At 43.2% G+C, this 15,183-nt stretch overlaps 1 protein-coding gene across 2 annotated transcripts; it reads left to right on the plus strand.

Annotated features, from left to right (window-relative positions):
* The first annotated feature begins 8,300 nt into the window (after window positions 1-8,300).
* LOC119016524 (transcription factor Sox-10-like) lies at window positions 8,301-12,370 on the plus strand. 2 transcript variants are annotated; one of them, XM_037092403.1, is made up of 5 exons: window positions 8,301-8,447; window positions 9,366-9,478; window positions 9,876-10,538; window positions 10,891-11,177; window positions 11,291-12,370. In XM_037092403.1, the coding sequence occupies exons 3-5, from the start codon at window positions 10,096-10,098 to the stop codon at window positions 12,076-12,078; spliced, it is 1,518 nt and encodes a 505-aa protein (XP_036948298.1). In that variant the 5' UTR covers window positions 8,301-8,447; window positions 9,366-9,478; window positions 9,876-10,095; the 3' UTR covers window positions 12,079-12,370. The 2 variants fall into 2 exon arrangements, with proteins under 2 accessions (XP_036948298.1, XP_036948307.1); XM_037092412.1 differs by having other exon boundaries at window positions 10,891-11,162.
* Window positions 12,371-15,183: the final 2,813 nt, after the last annotated feature.

Consider the following 15,183-nt stretch of genomic DNA (forward strand, 5'->3'; position numbering starts at 1 on the left):
TCGCCTTAAGCTTCGAGGACTGCGTACAGTGGCTGACAGCATAGATCCTTTTAATAACAAGCGTCCCTTCATTTCATTTGGCAGAAGGGCAACTGACCCAATTTTTTAAAATAAAAGAATTTACAATGAACTGGAAATACATACAGGCAGAGAAGTTAAGAAGACTAAGAGATATGGGGAAAATCAAAAAGTCATGAAATGGAGTGGAAGGCAATGAAAAAAACAAACAAATGTTTTAAAATGTTTTGTAAGGATCCAGAGTCCTGTGAAGCGAGGCACAATTGCTCATAAACAGTTTTAGACTGCTCATGGCAAACCAATTGAACACACACTATGTTGTTGATGTTTTCTACTAAAACACCAGCAGCTTTTCTCTCCCCTTTCTGTTCACAAGTACTGTAGCTAAATGTGTTAATGGAACCATTTTGATAACCGACTAAACAGCTCAGTCATTTGTCAAGCAGAAATTGTCAACACTCTCCCATTCCTGCATCTCAAATGAGAGAATTTGCTGTTTTTCGTTGTCATATATCACTTTTGTTTTGTTTTTGCTGAATACCCTAAACAATTAATCTACAAACTAACCAGCAGATTAATGGAAGCAGGTCTTCGATGAAGCTGTCTACAGCCTCTCATATGTGCTCGTCTAACTGCTCGGTTGGATGCTGATTGAAGTTCACCTTGGAGTTCACCTGGGTTCATATGTTCCCGATCTACTCTTTAATTTTACTTTTGTTAATCATCCATGCTTCGAAAAAGAGACAGTAATTAGAAACCACTGAAGCGAGAAGAAAAGTGACTCGAGATGACGTGAAAAAGTACAATAATCACACAACAGTGATGAACAGTTTCATAAAGTTACACTGTTAAAAGTACAATTCCTTACGTATGTCGTTAGAAATGTACGAACACATTTCTAAATTGAATATGACAGAAAAACAGAATCAGCGGAATCACGTTCTCACAACTGATCGAGGCAACATTTCCAACTGCAGAAGTGGAGAATTTTAAGTGTTGCTAATGGCCGACACATATGTATGACTAAACAGCGTGCTGGCACGTATGACCGAGGGGCAAAACCGTCATAGAGTCACAATATGAATGCCACCATTGTCCACATCATCACCATCATCCACATCATCACCATCACCACATCGCAACATCCTCCTGCATCTGAGTCACACATCGGAGGTTTATTTTTGACTTTCGCTCGGGCTTTTCGCTCATCGCACTCTTATTTATTTATTTTTTTTCCATCTCTCCGTCAAATCAGTAACAAACATCTAAATATCTGTGTCTTTATCCCTCTGGCGCTCCTTGTCTCTCCCTCCATTTCTCTCTCCGGCTGAAGCTGTCGCAAAGAGATGCGGACACAGCAAACCGGCGAACAATGGGCCATTCATGATGCCCTGCAATGCAATGATGATCCTGCTCTGCCCTCCACCCCCCAGCCTGCACCAGCCTCCACAGCTGCACAGGAATGTGGTCCAACAAGTTACCCGCTCCCTCCCCTCTTCCCTGCCGCCGCCACCACCATCGCTACCACCGCCACCACCTCACCAGTGCTGCCGCCATCGCAACCGAAGCCCCTCTCTCCCAAATAAAAGAGACGGAGAAGGCAAGAAACTATAGAGGGGGGAAACTCTGCAGACGGAGCACAAAGAGAGGATTCATGCTCGCTCACATACACTCCCAGAGGAAAAAAGAGGGGCACCCATTTAAGTGTGGTGCAGCTGCACTAATTTACTGGGTGAAAATGGGTGAAAGGAGGAGCTGCAGAGGTCAGATAGCAGAATCATTTTTTATTCATCCCCATGGATGTGACTGCATCATCATCAACACTTACAAAGTCGGCGAAAAAAAAAAATTATCAGGGATGAATCCAGAAAGCACCTGCAGCACAAGCATCATTTCAAAATAAAAGCAAGATTCTTTTTTTTTTCAACATCTCAGCAACTTCTCTCGCAAACTGTCAGAAGTCCAACACGGCCGTGACGTTTTTCAATCCACAATTAAATGCTTCAAACCAGATATCATCAACGAAAAATTCTCAAAGTTTATCCTACGGTGTCTCCAGTATCTGCTCAGGTTGTCCTTTTTTTCGTGACACTCAACACAAGTTGAAAATCACACAATGTGTCCATGTACAGAAATCCCAAAGACAACTTGTCACCAATATCTGATATTTATGAGCATTTAAGAAAAATCACAATCTTCCCTGAACTTTAACCAGAATCGATCCTTTAAATGTTTTACATCCTGTACCACCTCACAAAACATCAGGCTCTCTAAGTACCTCGGTTAAGACTGACGTTACGATACAGCAGTGTAGACCCTCTCTATTCATCTTACTGTTTTTCGGCCTTAAACTGCAAATGTTAGCACCGTTGCTTAGGAAGTCACTCGCACTCTGTGCTCAATTCACTGTCCTCAACTTCAGTTTCAACAGGGATGCTCAAAACATTACCCTCATCCTCCGCAGTTCTTTTCCCAATAGTTCCTATTTGGAGCCATGTTTGTTGTGTTTCTGAACCCCTCATCCTACCTCTGTTTGTTATCTTGACATCACATTCTGATGGAGCTCGTAAATAATCATGAATGACAAATTAACGTGCCACGTGCATGAACAAAGGCCCCAGGAAGCCAGTCTTTGTAGTTGCGTAAACATCATCATGTGATGCACAGCTGCCCAAAAAAGACTTTTACCATAAGCTCACACTGTAAAAAAAAAAAAAAAGTGGCTGTAAAATTGTGGATACTTGTTTTTGAACAATTGTGAACTGGGGTTAGTCTTGATGAGCCGCACGATTGAATAATTTTATCCCTATTCCAGTTAGCCAGGCAGTAAGCCGGAGGTTAACTGGCTCGGTGGGTGGAAGTCTCCAGTGCTCGCACTCGACGGACCGCTCAAAACGTAACATCCGGGTATTTTCATACACAGAAAGTCGAGCTTTTTTGGCTCGTTTTGGCTTTGACGCCACTGAGCAGCTTTCACAGGAATGAACAGGGCTCTGCCTCTGACGCTGTGTCCAGGTTTAATGTAACATCCCTGGCAGAGTGACCATGTATCGGGATAAAACACAAATATTACATGAGAGACAAAACTTCTTGGAATTCCGTAGTACACGTTTTCCAAAAACAATTATTGGATGCCACAAACAAACGCTCTCATGAGGCGGTGCTGGACTTTGTACCACCTTCTCCGACCCTGTTCATTAACGTAGTGTTTGAATGGGTCGGACGTGGGAAAAGTACAGATACGTGTGGAAATTAAAAGACTGGTAGAATTAGAAGTACTGATTCAACCTCTTTACCCAAGAAAAAGTGAGAAAGTGCAGCTCTGAAATGTATTAACAATAAAAAAGTATCCCTCGGAAGGACTTTTCTACCGGCCACTTCTGTGCGAATCTAACGGAACCTCACATCTTACTGATATAATTCAAAGACTGCTAAACTTAAAGGGAGAATCAGGAGGATTTGTCCGAGCCGTTGGAAAAATGCACCAGAGAGACGATTGATTGCTGAGTCTCATTCCCAGGACGTCACATACCAACACAAAGATCCTCCACACTTCAAGTGGCGAAACGTGCCCACATACACGAATCCTATTTCACTGTTTCACAAGCCGCTGTGGTGCTGCGATGATACTTTATCTGACCTCATGATACAGAGTCACAGTCTCAGTTCCAGTGTGATCATCTGTTATCGCTGATCGCTCTCCGAGGGGTTACAAACGGTGTCTCTCCACTCTCTTGTGTGTTGTGTGAGCTCGCTGCACACCAGACATCAGCTCGAGGAGAGCTACCGAGATATACAGCGCGGTGTAAAAGGCTAACTCAAAATATTTGAGTCACATGAGCTTCGGTTTTATTGATAGCCGGGTTCCAGAGCTGGAATTCCCCTGCGCTGAAGCAGTGAGCTCAACTGCCTCTCGAGCAAAACCCTGAGAGAAAATGACCTCTGCGGATCAAGAAGAAACCAAGAAAAACACAGAAAGAAAAACGTAACATCTCCTCCGCCTAACTCATCTGAAAAACAGGCTTTTTTTTTTTTTTTTCAAGCATCACGGTCAGAATTTTGGAGGGCAAAATGCGTCTGCGCCCGATAATTTCAGATCCTTTTGTCGAGTTCGTCATCATTTGGAACAAGTGACGCCATTCATTTCAGGCCCAATGTGCCCATTGACATGGGAATGAATGCTTTCCACCAATTATACATCAGTTTAATGCAGAATGTGACCCAGCATGTGAATATTTGACCGCTGTGCATGCTTCCCTTATCTGCATCCCTCTCACACTCGCTCTCTCACACTATCTGCATCTCTCTGTTTTTCTCTCTCTTTGCCTTTTTTTTTTTTTTTTTTTTTTTCCCCCTCCGTCCATCGTCAGATTTCAGGAATTTCCCCTGGGAGTTGTTCCAGTATTAAGGCCAGAGCAAAAGGCCGCTCTCTCTCTCTCTCTCTCTCTTTCTCTTTTTCTGCCTTCTCCTACTTTCTTTGTCCTTCTGCCAACTGATCATCTGCAGGAGAAAATATCCTTCAGAAATAAATGTTCCCAACTTGAACTCATCGGCTCCAGTTTCGATAGCTGCCCGTGAATAAGCGTGCACCTGAGGGATGACTCCTTGACCCCCCCTATCGCCGATCGTGATCTTTGACCTCCCCGCTGATCATGGGACCTCGTCCTCCCATCCTCTCCCCCAGGAGCCGCAGGAAACGGGCTCTTGTGACCCAGCGGTCTGTGCAGCCATGGAGAGGCCCATTACTGCAGTCACATGGCAGGTTAGCGCAGAGACTGATGCAACCATGTGAGCTCTATTTTCTAACAAGTTTCACCCCCGAGGCCCATGAGAGTTTCACACAGGACATACACGTCTGAGATGTCTTAAAATGCATGGCGGGGTTAGATTCCATGCTAAAACACAAGATCACTTTGTTGTTTTCTGTGCGAGTCTGAAGTGAGTCGGCTTAAAGAAAAGCAACAGGTGGGGTTCCTTTTCTTTAGATTTGGGTGACAGGTGGACTGTCCATGAGATGTTTCATCTCCTATAAAAGCAAGCTGACAAGATATCCTAAAAAAAAAAAAAAAAGCTTTTCAGCTTTTCAGCTCTGAGATATTGATCACTGCAGCGTCAGCTCTGTCCTGTTAGAGCTGAGATCTACGGCTAAAAGTCTTCTTTGATTAACAAAAAACTCCCGTTTTTTAAAAAACTCCTGAAGCACATTCAAAGATCTTGAATATGTGAAAATGATTACACTGAAGCATGTAATTTTTAAACTCTCAAAGGGCCAGAGGAGGAAGCGTTGATGTTATCAATGGCAGGCTATAAAAGTAATAAATTAGCTGATTGTCCTTTTATATTAAATCAGTGCTGGGCTCTCATATCACAGCTACAGGGTCTGTATGTTAAACTGAAGGAGTTTGATATCCATCTTTCTCTTTTTATCAGGTTTTACTTTTACCAAGGCTGAAGTTCACAATTTTGCTCAAAGAGTCAAAATATGTTTTCACTCAACATCTACAATAAAAAATAATTAGAAATACAAAAAAAAAAAAAAGAAAATATAAAGTGTTGTTTAAAGTTCAAATGTTCTAAAAGACATTTATCTGAAAAATTAAAGGAACCACACAGCTTAATTTAGAGACTATTTTGTGAGCCTCACTGGAGCTGAAGGACTGGAGACCTGCGGGCAAACACGGAGGAAGAGATAATGAATTCAAGAAACCACACACACATATCTAAATCTACATCTTCAGCGATCAATCAAACATGTTTCGTCTCAGTGCAACGAAAATATAACGTGGGCGCATGTGAGAGGCCTGCGGAGACACGAAGGAATCACGGTTAAATAAAAGAATAATCACGCGGGTTGAAAAAAGAGCGCATCGCTCTCTGTATTTCATTCGTTATAAGGAAAATGTTTTAATATGAAAATAAAAGACGACGAATTATCTAAATCGGACGTCTCGTTTAGATGATAACTTAAAGGCCGCGACGCTTTTCTTTTCCTCTGCTGGAGTTTGTTAATTACGGGCTCGAGTTGTTGTATCGTGAATAATGTATATAAACACATACGTGGTGTAGTGAAGGACCTCAGAGGTGAAGTTTGGATATTTTGTCTGACAAACCATCCGAGGAAACGAAAGTTTGTGAAAAGTCCGTTTCATTATGTTGTGTTGGTTACACATATTTGATCATTTAGCTTCCTGAGCACAGATAATCATGAGAAATTAAAAAAAATGGCCTGAATACAAATTGTATCGTATTATACATTATAAACAGAAACTGCGTGTTATTGTTTTCATCATAATTTTTTTTTTCAGAAGACAAAAAAAGAGTTTTACTCAAGCATTTTTTTTTCTTTCATTCGCCCGAAAAATCACCAACAAAAGTAAATGAATATTAAACAAAACATCGATCCGCCTAACTGTGAATTAAAACTCTGAAAGACGACAATGTAGATTATTTTACAGCAATATATAATAATCACCACGGGAAATAAAAAGTGTTTAGTTTTACACAATTCGGCCTTGAATCAAACTGAATGCAGAGCCGGCAGGAAACAATAATGTCACAGGATTGTTTTTTTTTTCCTTTACTAAGTCATTCCAACACATTAGCCGACAGCAGAATAAAGATGAGGTTATTAAAAATCGTATCTGATATAAAAATATCAAAGCATACAACTAGTCTAACTCGACATCCTGCAGAGTACAGAAGAGACACGTTTGAATAACGTAAAATTTACGGAACTGTAATTTTTTTTTTTTGTTCAGAACGGAAATAAAACAGCACCTTGCTGTCTGACAGAGCCCCCCGGGGTGCCCCCCATCCGCATCCAGCTGCACTAATTAAGCTCTCTCCGTAAAACCACAGTCTCCTCCGGCCCCACAAATCAAAGAGCTGCTGAGACGACGTTTCTCGTTCAACACTGTCCCCGCCGAAAACAACCGAGCAAACATCCTCTCTCATATCATATCAGACAGAAACACTCACTTCACAAGCCTCGGAGGCCTCATGCAGGATCCCAGAGTCGATGGCTGGTCGGTGGGGTGCAGCATGATGATGATGTCCCCCTGCGCGCCCCCACCACCACCACCACCACCACCCCAGCCCCCCCAACACCACCATCGCACAGCCACCCTCCGCCACCTCATCGACCCCCTTCATCCCTCCAACACAGGCCTCCCCCTCCTCTCCCCGCCTGCCACCCAGCATCATCAGCACCTCCGAGGCCTGAATCCAGGTGTTTAGAGACACGGAGCTGCGGAGACACCACAGAGAGAGAGACAGAGAGATCCGCGCGTCCCGTCCGGCTGCGGAGTGTTTTCTATGTGTGCGCCACTGGTGTCTCCGCTCGGACATAAGGGGAGAAAGACGCACACATCGCTCTCTGTTATCAATTTTTTCCATGTTTGCAGCACAAAACTGCTTTTTGTTCCCCCATTTCTTCTTTTTTTTTTTTTTTTTCCATTTACGAGGGTTAATGGATAGAGGCTTGGGCGTTTGATCACATGGCTGCAATTCACCTGAGACGGAGACAAAGAGAGCAAAGAGAGCGCAGGGGGAGAGAGGGAGAGGCAGCCTCGACATGAGAGGCAGCGGAGACACAGGGGGTATTGTTGACTTCACTTTCTGTGTGTGTGTGTGTGTGTGTGTGTGTGTGTGTGTGTGTGTCATCAGATGCTGCTCAAGTCGCGTCTCTTCCTTCCCATCAGGCCTCGCTTTAACGACATAAACGCAGGACACACAAGCACGTAGACAAACAAAACAAAACAAAACAATTTACCATTAAATCGCCAAATAATGACTGATTGGATGGACTGATTAATACAAGTTGACTCAAGAAATGTTGTTAATCTACATTGTATTTATTTGATCTCTAACGTACTCTCTAACCCAAATCAGCGAGATGAGATTATTTTGATTCAGCTATCGGTGGATTTATTCTGGTATTCTCGAGATCAAACAAAACACAAACGGATCTACTTTTGAATTCTCCCCCCGTTAAACCTGAAAGACGGATGATTTCTGAAACAACTCCTGTTGAATTAAAGGAAGCGAGGATTCAGTCAAAATTAAAAGAAAAGAAAAGAAAAGAAAAGAAGTGGAGCATTGTACCGCCATTTAACAGAACGGAACAAATGCATTTTTATCCGAAAATCTAGCCACAACACTGCCTGTCACTCTGCGGTCATTTTTCACCTTTGTGACGCCATCATTGTGGGCGTGGTTAGAAGTCAAGGAAAGGCAAAAGTTTTGAGAATTTGAGCAGAAACGTTTTTTGTTTTTTTTTGTTTTGTTTTGTTTTGTTTTTATTAATCAGTTTTCAGTGAAGTCGTGTTGTGTCTGATCACGTCTCAAATTCAAAATGCACAGTGTCATCTCCAGTTGTCTTGGATCAGGCTGATGAGGCTAAAGATGTTGGTGAAGATCAACTGACTGAAGTGAAGTTTTTTTTTTTTTTTTTAAAGTTATATATGGGGAATAATCTGTAAAAGGTTAAGTGTTCGTTGTTGTGCTGTAGCTCAGTTGGACCTGCAGGTCTTGTTGGGTTTGAGGAAGAAGAAACAAACATCTTCAAAATCTCCCCAGAAGCGTTTCATCATTTCAGGGAAATTACAATGAGTCATATTTTCCTTACTTACTTTTGCTGAACCCATCCTCTCCTTTCTGATTAAAACATTTTTTTAAATAGTTGCATTAAGTGGTGATTTTATTCATCTCGATTGAGTTAATGAGAATACATGCTTTTATTTTGCTGATTTTTAGAGTATTATAAAGTTTTAAAAGATTATTTTTGGGCAAGTAGAAGAATGCTGGAAAATATAAAGCCTTTCCAACATGTCTGATTAATATTTTTCCTTCTTTGCTTTTCAAAATAAGATTAATTGACGAAACCTGTGCTTTTCTGATTGAGATTTGTTTCTTCTCCTTCTAAATCAGAATTGTGAGCTTTATCCCCTGTATCAGACTGAATCAGACTAAATCAGAGTCCAACTTCACCATTTTTTGAGGAACATGACCACACGAGGCAATAACTCTCCTCATGATTGTTTATTTGTTTGATATAACATGTCAACACGTCCAACAAAGCTGGCCTTCTCCTGCCTCTAAATGGGCGCTCTGTAGAGTCATTTAAGCCACTCCGATGTAAAATCTCACCTCTTCTCTGTTGGAAATGTTGCAGTGACGGACAGACGGGCATTAACAGTGCATTGCTCGCGGCCAATCGGCGAGCGCCGGGATAATTAGAGGGCCAATCGGAGCGCGGCGTGGCGCCGGGGGGCGGGGCTGAGTGTGTGCTGGAATGCTGCCTCTCTGGGAATGTTTTCCACTTTCAATCACTTTTTTTTTTCTCCCAGTCCTTCTCACAAGGCGCTCTTTAAGCTCCGGTGTTGCCACACAGAGCAGCCATTCATCGGCTCTACAGTCAGCCACACACACTCCCATGTTGAACCACTGGACATCTTAACTGGTAAGTTATGTAATTTTTTTTTTTCTAAACTACATTTATAAGATAAAAACTGGATTATTTTGTAGCGGTGCCTGTGCGACAGATGAATTTGTGTTATTTTTAATTGAGGCAGGTTTAATGTTAATTCGGCTTTGATTAAATTATTCAGCCGAATATTATCTTGTATGCAGTTCTTTTCCACCGAGTATCATTATTAATATATGTGTTATTAATAATACCGAGCAGGGGATGCAGTTTTTGTGGTCACATTTTGTAAATATTCTTGAAATAAGCCCGGGCATGTCTGATTTACAAGGAAATAAAAACGATAATTTTATTAATTCGTGAACTTTATTAGCACTGAAATGTTTCTATGATCCTTGATATGATTTTTTAAATTTAATTTATTTTTTTTTAGGTGTAACCGGGTTTGCTGAAACGGATTTCCAGCCCAGCGGTGGAAAGGATTTGGACTCTTTTACGCAGCAGTATGGCTTTGCCTGAGGAGAGTCAGCAATAACCGGGATTGTCGTCTTATTTAATTATAACGATTTAATTACAGTGAATAGTGTTGGACTCTCCCTGAAAAAAAAAATTGCATTCGAGGGTTGCCTTGTCATTAGTTAAAGTCAAACAACATGTCCGGCGAGGAGCACAGCCTGTCCGAGGCGGAACTGAGTCCAGGAGGGTCAGACGATGGTCACTCGCTGTCACCCACTCAACCCGGAGCGCCACCCGGCCGGGACTCACCTCTGGCCGGGCCGCCGCAGCAGCTGGCCGCGCTCTGCGTCGGGGACGGCAGCGGGGACGACGCAGGCAGATCCGGAGCCAAATCAGAGGAGGAAGACGACCGCTTCCCGATCGGCATCAGGGAGGCGGTCAGTCAGGTGCTGGACGGATATGACTGGACACTTGTGCCTATGCCGGTGCGCGTAAACAACGGGAACAAAGCGAAGCCCCACGTCAAGAGGCCCATGAACGCCTTCATGGTGTGGGCGCAGGCGGCGAGGAGGAAGCTGGCCGACCAGTACCCCCACCTGCACAACGCGGAGCTCAGCAAGACCCTGGGCAAACTGTGGAGGTTTGTATGACACGGAGAAAGAAACAGTGTGGCCATACAGCGGCACATTTCCTGCGTAGTCTGTGCGTAAAAGATACTTTGAGACGCGGATGAACTGCAAAAGTGGGCGAATTATGAGATTGAATTGGGAAAAACTGTGCCTCTTGTTGTTTTCCCTCTAATCTGACGCACAACAAGTCCTAAAATTAGGTTTATACCAGCCCAAATGGCGCGTTTTCCTGCCTTTAGCCATTACGCACTAAATGCGGCGATCTTTATGGTTGTCAGACAAGCACTTATTAAATACTTTTACATTAACCCAGTCGGTTTATGAGAGTTAAAATCGCTCCTTGTTTTTTCTCCCCCCCTCCAGGCTGCTGAACGAGAACGACAAGAGGCCATTCATCGAGGAGGCGGAGAGGCTGAGGAAACAGCACAAGAAGGACTACCCCGAGTACAAGTACCAGCCCCGGAGACGCAAAAACGGCAAACTGGCGCCTGCAAGTGAGTCCGATAGCCAGGGGGAAGGGGAGGCCAGCCACTCCCAGTCACACTACAAAACCCTGCATCTGGAGCACAATGGCGGGGCTGGATCTCCCCTGGGTGACCTGCACCACCACCACCATCACCACCACCATCCTGCTGGTAGGTGGCTCACAGGTTCAGATTTTGGATAATAATTCTACCCATAATTCCAAATTCAAAGTAACACTAATCATACAGGAGGACTAAAACTTTCACCTGACCGTGTTGTCCCCTCCTCTTTCCTCTAGGTCAGGGTCACAGCCCACCCACACCCCCCACCACCCCAAAGACAGAGCTCCAGTCTGGGAAGCTGTCAGATGCCAAGAGGGAGGGGGGAGCAGGAGCGGCCGGAGGATCAGGAGGGGCCAGGGGAGCCCTTGGGGTGGGAGCCGAAGGGGCATCCGGTGGTCCATCGTCATCCAGCGCCAAGCCTCACATCGACTTTGGCACCATGGACATCGGCGAGATAAGCCACGAGGTGATGTCCAACATCGAGCCGTTTGACGTGAACGAGTTCGACCAGTACCTCCCCCCGAACGGCCACCCGCAGAGCGTGACCGGGGCTCCTTCTGCTGGATCCTCGGCCTCATCCTACGCCTACGCCCTGGCTGCTGCTAGTGGCCACTCCGCCTGGCTCTCCAAACAGCAGCAGCAGCCTCAGGCCTCCCCGTCTTCCTCCGACCCCTCCAAGGCCCAGATCAAGAGCGAGTCTGCGTCTGGGAGCCACTACGCTGAGGCCTCGTCCTCTCCCTCCTCAGGCACCCACGTCACCTACACCCCGCTGAGCCTCCCTCATTATGGCTCTGCTTTCCCCTCGCTGGCCTCCAGGGCTCAGTTCGAGTACGGAGAGCACCAGGCCCCAGGGGCGTACTATGCCCACTCCAGCCAGGCCCCGGGGCTGTACTCAGCCTTCTCCTACATGGGCCCTACACAGAGGCCTCTGTACACTACCATAGGAGACCCCTCCAGCGTGGCCCCCTCTCACAGCCCCACACACTGGGAGCAGCCTGTTTACACCACACTCACAAGACCCTGAGGGAGACCAGCTGAGCAGAGGGAAATATGGGAAGTGTGTGAGTGGATCTGTGTGTCTGTACAAATATGTGAGTGTGTGTGTGTGTGCATGTGTGTGTGTGTGTGTGCCCGTGCCATATTGATGTTATATTAGAGGTTTTTACTTTTTTAGCCATTATAATGCAAGACGCATCCACGGGGGCCTTACACAGTTTAAAAAAAAAAAGAAAAAGAAAGAAACAGCCACAAACTCACACGATGAGAAGTGTGAATCAACAGCCAATCAAAAAATAAATAAAACCTTAACAAACGTGTGCCATCATGAGTTTTATAAGTTGGGATGTACAGCGAGTGTGTGTGAGCGAGGAAGAGGAGCGAGACGCTGTGAGTGACTCTGATTTGACCCAGAGGCGACGGGGTTGGACTGACATAATCAGACTTTATTAACCAAACTAAAGCCGATGTTTTGTTTGTTTGTTTGTTTGTTTTGTTGATGTTATTGTGTTATTTTATATGAGTAGTAAGTTTATTGTTGTTGTTGATATCCTAGGGTGTAACTTTATTGTGACTGATTTGATATTACACTAATACATCTTGCACCACTGCTTTGGGAAAAGCAAGTTCTGTTTCAACAAGATGTTCCCTGGGGTTGTTTTTATCTCGTGGCCAGAAAAGGATAGTTGCAACCCTTTTTCCTTCTTTCTTTGTAGATAGCACACTCTTTACTTCTGTCCTCTCATTACTTCACTGAACTGAAGAATTAAGCATTTTAAGGGGAAAAATAGGAAAAAGAGAGGGAAAGAGAGCTCTTAAAGATGTTTTTTCTGCTTATCGCTCAGTCTTGGACACTTACCTCAACTCTGTTCATTTTGTGCCAATAGCGAAGGAGGAACTGGACTCTGGATACCTGATAGAAATGATGCTGAAGGTATTCCAAACGACTGCTTTTTAAGTGCCTAACAGTTTGCTGATTCACATCTGATTTATCCAGTAACTGAGTTAAAATCTATAAGTACAAGGTCTCAACCAAATCTCTTCAGATAATTGGCCAGCTTTGGGTCCTACTTAAGGATTAGAATCACATGTACGACCGCTCTGCACTGCATGTAGGCCAAAAGCATGTTTGTCGTCTTTACAGTTTTCTCCCATGTTGTGCCCAAACAGCCCTCTTCCTGTTCAGCAATGTGAATAATGGTCATTACCACAGGCTTCACCTGTATTACGTGATGCATACTTTATCATTTTATACTGACCCTCTTACCATGTAGTCATTATTTTGTTGTGCAAGTAATAATGCATCGTGTGTCATCGCTTCTTCCATTTTGTAAAATTCTGGATAGTTTTGTAAAGTGTTTGCTATACATTCACTTGAGTATTTTTTTTTTTTTTTTTTGCTTCCATACAAGAAAAGCAATGTTGAAATATTATTGTTGTCATCTATTAAATCAATTTATTTATAAAAAAAAAAAGCAAACGGTGCCTGTGTAAGAGCGTTTGTTTGACGGTGCAGAGATAACGCGAGGAGCAGCGGGCGAGTGAAGGGTGAAAGAAAATAAATTAAAAACACGCCTGCTGACGTGTGAACTGTAATAACAACACATTCAGTGCCCCTCCGACCTAAGCTGTTTAGTGTGTTTGTGTGTGTGGTAGGCTAAAATTGACTACTAATTCCCCACATTTAATCGGCTGGGGACTGCGTGTTACTGAGAAAGACAAAGAGAGCTATTCAGCGAGGGAGAGGGACAGAGAGAGAGTGAAGGGGTGGGTGTAAAGAGCCAGAGGCAAGGCCAATTTCAGCTCAGTAACCAGCGTACACTTGGACTTTTGTACATGGCTTTGCTTTCTCTCTGCCCTCTCCTCTCCACCTGAGGCTCCCTCCCTGCCTCCACATTCAGCTGCTGTTGAAACCCATTCAGTGGGCATCCGAAATCAAAAGGTCAAGCTCATTGCACTGGCTTTCTGTTCGAGGAAGGTGTGAGGCAAATATGATGATAGAGGTGGGGATCCATTGCAAATAAATAAGTGATATTAAGCTAAATGAGTGGTAAAGCACAAACCTTTATTTTTCTAAGAAACATCATTATTGTTATATAAGCTACACTTTGAATCTAAAGGGTTGGCCCTAAGAGAACTTGACTGAATTGTGCTGTGGGACAAGGAGAGAACACTGATAATGGGGTGGAAAGGGGAAAAACTAGATAGATAAAAAAAAATATCAAAAACAGACAACTATCTTTACTGCTGTGATAAAAGATTCAGGCCAACCTCTTTGGCGACTACAGAAACCATAACAAACTTTTAATTGCATAAAAAAAACTTCCAGGGATGAAATTCAGGAATTGGAAAATGTCTGACTTTTGCACTGAAAATCCCTGTTGTGAAAAGTTAAAATATTGTGATGGAATATAATTTTGGTAAAAGTGAGAGTCAACATTACCATTATCATTATTTGATATTAAATGTACTGAAGTATCAGAATCAATTTAATTTCAATAAATGTACTGAAGTGTCACTAAAGTAATGTGTACGTATATTTACATGCATGTATTGTTTACATGGGTTAACATTCAGTCAGTATTCAAGCTTTTGTGTAATGGAAGGATAAAGTACTTAAAAAAATGGAAATACTGATGTTAAGTAAAAGAATGTTAACTTTTTAAAAAATATAGTAGTGGAATAAATGAACTCATTGACATTCCATCACTGCAAAAAATAAACCCTTTGGACATTTGGGGATTTTTGATGAAAAAGACATTAACAAGGATGCAAAATTTTTAAAAAGCATTGAAAATACACCATAGAAAATTATTTTGCGCAAAGCAGGCGTCAGGGCAGCAGATAGTTATTGGACTATAATTCATTGAGTTACTTGACAAATTTGTTTACTTGCTAATTATTTTGGAGACAAGCACCATGAGGCTCAGTACCAACTCAAATTTAAAGGACACTGACAAAGAGGACATCAATGACGGCCCATAGCAGCACATTTTTGCGCTGAGACCCCTGAGTAGTTTAATCCAGCCACGACACTTCATCTTTGCAAGTAGAACCATTTGACATTCTATTGGAAGGGATGCATGTTGATTAATATGATCTGTCCCTGATCAATAAATACAATACAAAAAAA

This window comes from Acanthopagrus latus, chromosome 1 (assembly GCF_904848185.1).
Source record: "Acanthopagrus latus isolate v.2019 chromosome 1, fAcaLat1.1, whole genome shotgun sequence".
In the NCBI taxonomy this organism is placed as follows: Eukaryota; Metazoa; Chordata; class Actinopteri; order Spariformes; family Sparidae; genus Acanthopagrus; species Acanthopagrus latus.

Bases quoted from the DNA above. Each gene is read 5' to 3' on its own strand.
- LOC119016524 (XM_037092403.1), top strand. From the start codon at position 10,096: ATGTCCGGCGAGGAGCACAGCCTGTCCGAGGCGGAACTGAGTCCAGGA. The intron at 10,539-10,890 runs GTTTGTATGACA...CCCCCCCTCCAG, and splicing joins ACCCTGGGCAAACTGTGGAG to GCTGCTGAACGAGAACGACA. The intron at 11,178-11,290 runs GTTCAGATTTTG...TCTTTCCTCTAG, and splicing joins TGCTGGTAGGTGGCTCACAG to GTCAGGGTCACAGCCCACCC.